Source organism: Diplotaxodon limnothrissa, linkage group LG6 (genome assembly GCF_057381915.1).
Source record: "Diplotaxodon limnothrissa isolate DT_005_m linkage group LG6, D_limnothrissa_male_GT1.1, whole genome shotgun sequence".
Classification (NCBI taxonomy): domain Eukaryota; kingdom Metazoa; phylum Chordata; class Actinopteri; order Cichliformes; family Cichlidae; genus Diplotaxodon; species Diplotaxodon limnothrissa.
Window position 1 is genome coordinate 43,419,833 of NC_140601.1, and position 8,127 is coordinate 43,427,959.

The 8,127-nt window shown below is 48.5% G+C and overlaps 1 protein-coding gene across 1 annotated transcript in view; it reads right to left on the reverse strand.

Annotated features, from left to right (window-relative positions):
* Nucleotides 1–2,947: 2,947 nt before the first annotated feature.
* Nucleotides 2,948–8,127, reverse strand: part of LOC146631318 (glycine receptor subunit alpha-3-like) — a 48,955-nt gene continuing 43,775 nt past the window's right edge. Inside the window, exons 8-10 of the mRNA XM_085355307.1 lie at nt 6,547–6,696; nt 5,123–5,251; nt 2,948–3,274 (exon numbers count right to left, since the gene is read on the reverse strand). Coding sequence (XP_085211433.1) covers nt 2,948–3,274; nt 5,123–5,251; nt 6,547–6,696 — 606 coding nt within the window. The remainder of the gene's footprint in view (nt 3,275–5,122; nt 5,252–6,546; nt 6,697–8,127) is intronic.

Consider the following 8,127-nt stretch of genomic DNA (forward strand, 5'->3'; position numbering starts at 1 on the left):
CATCTGACTGTGGACTAAGACGATGGACACGAGCACAGAAATGAGAGACATGACGCAAACGTGCACAGTCAGGATGCGATGCAGAGTCTGCACACAGCTGCAGACGGCCGGCTGTTTTCATCACAACTATGCAAATATTTCTGGGAGGGAAACACTGATGTAAATAACGCAGCAACGGCGTCGTGTTAAGCTAACTGAACATCCTTCCAGGAAACAGTTTGGACAAACGTGGCCTGAGCGTGAAGCTGGTTCAACAGGAGTGCTGCACACAGCACAGAGGAGAGCAGCGTGCGACTGTGCCGCCATCACATTCTGTTCGCTTTAAACAAACAAAGATTTCTCAAAAACAAATAAAAGGGCTAAACTGGCATCACAGCTGGAACAGGCTGACCACGACTACCCGAGTCCTGTTGAACAGAAGACACCTGAACAACGTTTGGTTAATCTCGCCTCCTCACCTCGTTGCAGAGTCCTCAAACCTGGAGCCTTCTCCCAGCGCTGCTGCAGCGATTACGTCACTGTGACACAGTGTCAGTGAACTTTGTGCAGAAAATGAGGTTTCATTATTAGGAAACTGGCTAAACGTGCCAAATGACTGCAGCAGGATATAAAAGGAGATGACTGAATGCTGCAGCTCCCCCCTCACTGCTCATGTCAGCAGCTGAAAGTAATTAAAGTTACAACACTGCTTCCTAGAAAACACAACAAAATTCCAAAGAAAGTCCGTGAACGGTCAAAGTGACGTAAGCCAGCAGTAATTCATCCCAAAAACAAGCAAAGCAGAGAATCGCTGCGTTTCAGACCTGAACTAAAGTCACAAAGCTGAAGCGACTGACTGCACCTCACACTTTCTCCAAATGAATTTCAAATGTCAAAACTCTGTCGCACAAAAAATGAAAATGAAGACTGGAAATGTGATGAACCTGGGTCTAGCTGCTCGCATGTTCTTAAAGGGAGTGAGTGTGAGCTTCCAGTGTGACTGTGCGCCGCCGCCGCCGCAGCGTGGGACGGCCACTCCCGACATACGCAGTGAGGTTTGAGTGTGTGGGTCGTGTAAGCATGTATGACACATCTGTAATGAAACATCAGGGCGTTGTCAGCGTGTCAGGGAGGAAATCAGTGCAGAAAGGACAACTCTCACAATGGGTGCATGGAACCTGACTCACACAGATCCCATGATGCTGAGTGACAGAAAGCTGCAAAGATGCACAGCTTTTGTTTGGCTGTTCTTTCTTTTGCAAGCGTCACTTTAAACGGAGAGGAAACCTGAACTGGGCGGCTCAAGTGTTTTGATCTTCAGCTGAAAGATGAAACCAGCGCTGCAGTTCCTCTGACGTCCACTAGAGGCAGTGAGCCAGCCCCGATAGACTCCCGCCTCTGCAGCAGGTGGATGGCGACACAGGCGGCTGCTAGCTTCACCTGAACTGGACCTCTGGACCGTGTTTGTGCTTTCGGAGCCTTTTGGAGCCATGACATCATGTGACCAATAACATGGCTGCTGTGAGGTCACTGCACTTGGAGTCGTATCTGGTGAGCGAAATTCAAGGTTTTTACTTGGATGACACTTTGTTTTGCCACACCCTTACATGCAGTCTGCTAACCAGGCTAGCTCATGTAATCGCTTCCCCTTTGGCAGCCAGAACGGTAACATTAAGGCTTTGACATCAGAGTCCTTCTCAGGTTTGTGGCTTTCACTTCTTTCCAGGCGGTTTCAGATCAGGTCAGCCTGAGCTGATCTGAAACAGATCTGTCACGAGAACAGACACAATACTAAAACTCAGAGAAAACTCAGGACTATGGTACAGTGTCTTTGTCTGTCTTTTATGTGCAGTCTTTGTCTGAACCAGTATTGTTTCAGAGGATTAAACAGACGAGCTCACACTTTTCAGACTTCAGACTGTGGTGGAGCGACGGAGGCTTTAACTGTAGCAGAGACAGACAGATCTAAGCTGCACTTCTCCACCCGGAGCCCGAGCTCAGCTGCACGCCGCCTGCCGCATTTCAGTCTGGGAATCCGGCTTTTTCAGACTTTTACATTAGTATGCTGATGAGATACGTCCACAGCACACAGGATATCTACACACTTGTCTTTTTACTGGTTATTTTTCTAAATACTTTTAAGCTTCCAGAAGTTTTACGTTCAGCTGATAGCAGACCTGTGATCGCTGAGACTGCATCAGCGTCTGGGCCTCTCAGGGAAATCGAATCCTCACACCTGTTATACACAACACAGCAGACCTGGAAGTGAAGCTGCAGGCTGTGCTTCAAACTCAAGACCACTGTGCTGACTGATACACTGCCTGTGTCTCCACCCACCTGTTTATCACGAGGCCACGCCCCTCATAATGCGAAGCCTTACAGTTTAAATGGATAGAGTTGTTACAAATGGTGAAATCAGCTACAGAGACCAGATGGTCTACGAGTCTACAGGCGCTGACTCACTTTTGGCGCCGCCCTCTAGAGGCCATTAGAGGAACTGCAGTTTCTCGCACTTACGTGTGGTTGAGACGTTCAGCCCAGCTGGCCGTGAGTCACAGTATCCTTCACGCTATTGATCGAGCTGGTTTCAGTTAACTGAAATCCCCCACTATGTCTTTGGCAGGTCAGATTTTCCACCACTAAAATATTATCAGACTGGAAAAGAATGAATTCCACGTGGAGGACGTAATCCCGACACGTGGCGCCCTGTCTGCTGCTCCGTCACGTCTGCCACGCACTCTTCAACAACATTTTTAATTTCAACATCACAGACTTGGTATCAAAGACTATCAGAAGATTATTTTTAACTAGATGAACCTTTAAAAAAGTTTTCTGTGGTTTTCAGGCAGAGATCCAGTTTATCCATCCTTCATGACAAAGATCATCCTGATTGGCTCTCTGGGGTTCATGGAAAACGAAATGCAGATGTTCGTGCGCCTGCGTCTGAATAATCTCTCGTCCTTTGTCTCTACTGCTTATGCACGTCCTCGTGCCGCAGTATCTTGTACAGGACCCAGTAGAATATGTTGAAGAAGAGGAAGGCCAGCGGGAAGCCGGCCCTCGACACAGTGTCAATCTTTTTGGCTCGGTCGATGAACAGCTTCCTCATCTCCTCCATGCTTTTACCCCCATTGGCTGCTGCAGGTGCATTCTGGGTAGCGTTCTGCGCCGTGGCTCCCGGCGTGTTCAGTGCACTCACGGCGTTGTTGGCGCTGGCCTTCGACTCCTTGCTGTTACTCGGGGTGGAGGTCACGGCGGCAGCAGGGGTCAGCCTGCTCTCATGTGCCCCCCCTTCCTGTTGGAGAGACGAGGAGGAAGAGGAGGAGCAAGGGGAGGAAGGGGTAGGGGGTCACGGATTATTTGTGAATCTGTTCACCGGTTTGGCCTCTGAGCGAGGCACCACACCTGACCGAAGCACAAAAACGAAGAAGCAAATGAATTCAGATTTCCTCGGGTTGGTGCTCGGAGCTACTTTCTCTACGTTCCTGTTTAAAACCTTCTGAAGCTGACCTACAGACAAACACCAGCTGTGAGGCGTTAAAGAGAAACCAGCAGTGCAACGAGTCATTAAGAGTTTAGCTCAGAGTTTAAACTCTGCCCCCTGGTGGTGAAAGCTTTAGTTAAACTCTGCTGAGGAAATTACAAAAGGTATCTTTACACCTGCCGCGTGCTTTTGAATCAAATTTTAGGCAGAAATGTGACGACACTGAGCCGAGAAATGTTTGTATATGAGATCATAATAAGGATGAAGATGTTTTTGGGAGCCATTGATTCACAAAAATAATCTAAAGATTAGTTCAGGTGTTACAGCTGCGGTTTCAGTTAAATGTGCAGAGAGATGTCAGCCATCAGTAAACAGCTGTATGTATCCAAACCTTCCTGCCCTGCGTGAAAAATCACGAGGTCTGATTACTGCCAGGCCTGCTGCCATCACTAAAATAGACGAAGACCAACTGAAGCAGACTGAAAGATCTCAAACGGCAGCACGCCACGATCTCAAGAAGCAGCTGAGGAGCAAAGTCAGTGACATCATCAGCCTGAGAGGGTGACGGAGACATTTCTAAGGCTGTGGGACTCCAGCGACCCACGCTGAGAGCCTGGGAACCATCGCCGACTCATCCAGGAGGTCACAGAAGAGCCCAGAACAACATCTATTAAGCTCAGCTAGGGTCAGAGGTCACGACTCAACGGTAAGAAAGAGGCGGGGCAAAGATGGGAGAGTCCAAGCAGAAACCACTGCTGACCAAGAAGATCACAAAGTCTCGTCGCACATCTGCCAACAAACATCTGGAGGATAATATTCTGAGGGCTGACGAGACAGAAGCTGAACTTTCTGGAAGCTTTGAGTCACGTGTGCATCAGACTAACCACGCAGGAACCAGCAGCTCCGCCTCTGATTGGCTCAAAGGGACAAAATAAAGGTTCTGGAGCGTCCGAGTCAAAGTCTGGACTTAAACCAGACTCAGATGCTTTGATGCTGGAAACCCTCCAGTGAGACAAACAGCAGGTATCAGGTTACACTCAGGACAGGCAGGTGTGGATACCTTTGTTCCCTTAATGAGTGACATCATCATTTAAAAACCATGCCTGTGTATAAACAGTGATGTCAGAGTCTGTGCTGGCGTCCTGTGATTTTTGTTCTTTGGCTCACAGACTTCCTGTCAGCTTACAGCATCCTCAGACTGTCCACACAGTCAGGCCGCTCTGCAGGCGGCCGGTGGGAGACAATGTCCCAGCCTCCAGCTGTTCATCATCACTGAGCGGCCGCGTGTTTGTCTGGACAAACCGACACATACTCTGTAAGCTGAAGACATTTCTGAGCACAGTTAAGCTCAGCTGCATTACCTTAAGCCCAGATATGACTTCTAAACTGAAAGAAAGGAGGCTGAAGTTTTACATGCTCACTCAAACTGTCCTGATCCAGATGTGCACTCATCTGGAAATATGTCATTAAAAACCACAGAAACAGTCACGACTCGCACACATCAGAGAAATACGTTTATGTTCGTGTCACCATTTTACTCCTTCAACACATCCTGTCTTATTTATGAAGCTGCTGTGTGAAAAGTGTCAGACTGATGGAGGAGGAGCTCCTGCAAGAGAAACATGCGCACAGACACACACACATGCAGCGTGGCATTACCCCGTGGTTGCTGGTGTAGATGTTGGTCATAGATCCGTACAGAGGCTCTGCCGCTTTGAGGCCGTCGTCAGTGTTAATACGACGAAGGGACTCGGCTAGCTCCTCTGGATCAACGGCACCTCCACTGATCTACCGACCGACAGCATGCACACGTCAACAGAAAGCAAAAGGAAGAACAAAAGAAAAAGAGCAGGCTGGGCCGCTCAGCCGTTCAGTCAACGCAGGGAAACGTTCAGCTGCTTGCACAGACGCACAGATAGGAACGCTGATGGATTTGCATCAGACGCTGTCTATGAGCTAAATCGACCGTAAAATGATTTTTTATGTGTTTTCTTTTCCAAAATTGTTTCCATGTGTGTTTGTTTTTATTTCATTGTGTTAAACAGTAAACTTAGTGTGTCTGCAGGTCTCTGTTCACATTCAGTCTTCAGACCCACAGGCTCAGCGTCTGTGCTTTCATCAGGACGTGTCAGTGACACGTTTGTGTTGGCGAGTTGACTGAATGCTGATCTTCCAGCCCGCCGAGGTCGTGATCACGCACCGAGCTCAGGCTCGGTGCGTGGATGGCTGCAGAAACACAGAATCATCACACTGATGCGGTTACATGCGGTTACATGCTGCGTCATGCACCGATACAGCGAGATGACTCAAACATGCGGAGCGAGAAGCACCGATTCCTCCACCACTTCCTCCTCCCTCTCCGGCCCAGCTCCAATCCGACCTGGCGCTCCACGCTGAGCTGGAAGCTCAAACGTCAGATGGAAGTGATAAATCCATTTCTGACATGCTCCCACATATCTCTGTCTTTCTATAAATTCTAATAAGAATAAAAATAACGAGTTAGCACATTTCAAAAGTGTTTCCATAGAAACAAACGAGATGTGTGTGCAGGTTTATACGTGACACACGTCTAAAGCTAATCCAGACTTTTATCCTGAAATCTTTCAGGGATTTTTCCACCCTGGGATGGGCCAAAAGTGTACTCATGACTTCTGCACAGATATATGAAAAATTTAAATAACAGAAGTTGGAAGAGATTTTTTCCTGGATGCAGCGAGTCAAAGTTTTCCTTAGTTTTCCTGAACTCTAAACATCGGACGAGGCTGAAAATTCCCACGATGAATGATTTGTGCTGCTGTCAGCGTTCCCCTCAGCCGGGGTGCTCAGCCTCAGCCTGGACGGCGTGGACCTGCGCTCCTCACAGTGAGCCGGATTGGATCTGGGCCTTTCTCACCTCGTGCCGTCTCTGAGCAGAACGCTGCAACAACAACGTGTCACCACACGGTGGCAGCCTCAGCCCAGAGCACACGAGTCACAGCGGTCCATCAGTCTGTGGATGCAGGTCACAAACTGTGTGTAGGTGTTCCTCACTCTGGATGGTGCTGCGTTCGCTGTGCTGTGCAGTGTGTGGGACTTTTCTGTACCTTGCTCTTATTCTTGTTGTGCCGTCTGAAGCGCAGCAGCTCTTTGTGTTGCCTCGACACAAAGTTAACGGCGGCGTACTCCAGCAGCGCAGAGAAGACGAACAGAAGACACACGGCCATCCAGATATCGATGGCCTTCACATAAGAGACCTGTAAACACACACACGCTTCATTCAGCAGGCTGGAGGCGCTCACCGTCAGTGGTTTAAGTTCACAGTGAGTCTCAAACGTAACTCCGACTGCACAGATGTTTCATTTTCTGCAATAATTATAGACTTTATTTCAGGGCTGCAGCTGTGTGTGTGTGTGTGTGTGTGTGTGTGTGTGTCTGAGTGCGCTGCTGTGACGCCCGTGGTGTCAAGAAGATGTAACTGCCCTCCTTTATGAAACGATGACTTATTCAGACACATGTAACATACTGGAGTGCAAAGCTCTGTTAAGCACTGGAAACATGAGAAACCTCCTAACCTCCACACACACACAGCTGTTCGGCCTAGCCTTTGTGTGTGTACAGTATGTGAGGGAGGGATGAGTGTGCTGATGAGTTAATAAGGCTTATGTAACGAGCGCTCCGTGTCTGATTGTTTCTCATGCATACACGATACCAGAGCAGGACTGTGGGGCTTGTTCTCACTCACGCTCTGCCAGACGCATGATGTGTGGAATAAACAGACTTCGGTTTGTGCGTGCAAAACATCCGGTAAGATGGCGGAGGACAAAAACTCAGCAGCACGTCACCATGGTAACATCTGCCGCAGACCTAACCTGGTCCAAAGCAAACTCCAGATGAGACATTAACATGTATAAACCCCTGTCCAATCGACCAATCACATTCAAAACGTCCCTGGGTCACTGTGTGACCCCCGTGCCTGCAGGCTTTGTGTTGCTCTGCTTCACCAGCTGTCTCCAGAGTGGATGCAGGAGCTTTGTCTGGGCTGTGGTGGAAGCTGCTCTGAATTGTGAGGTTTTACATCATGAACAGCTGAGTGTGTGCTTTTGTTTTTCTGGGGTAGGAACGGCAGCACTTTGTGATGGAGATGTTACTCTGCTGCAGAGCAGCTACACCTCCACAATACCAACTGAAGTGCCAAGCTTCTGCAATGGCTGCACCTAAACCCCGCATGTCAGACTCCATTCAATCATTTAAAAACTCACCTGTTCCACCTAGCCTTTGAAGCAAACTAGTTCGGACTTCCACCCGGTCTGCATTTGTGCTATGTAACTGTAACTGTCACTGTAACTGTAACTAAACCTGTTTATTAACTGTTTTTGTTGCCATTCGTTGGAATCTGCCTTGTGTGAAGCACTTTCATGGACACTTCCCTTTTTAAATGTGCTGTAGAAATAAATACTGATTGAATAATTGAGAGTCTGTGATGGGAAGGAAAAAAAGATGGAATGGTTGGAAGGCTGAGTCTGCCGGAGAGAAGAGAAGACATGGATGCAGCATCACCTCTGCTGGACACGCAGCGGCGGCTGAGGACCGCCTACTGTGAACCGCGTCATCATTACAGCCTCACAACGAACAACATGTCGCGCTAATATTATCCTTCATCTACATGCATTCAGGTAGCAACAGTC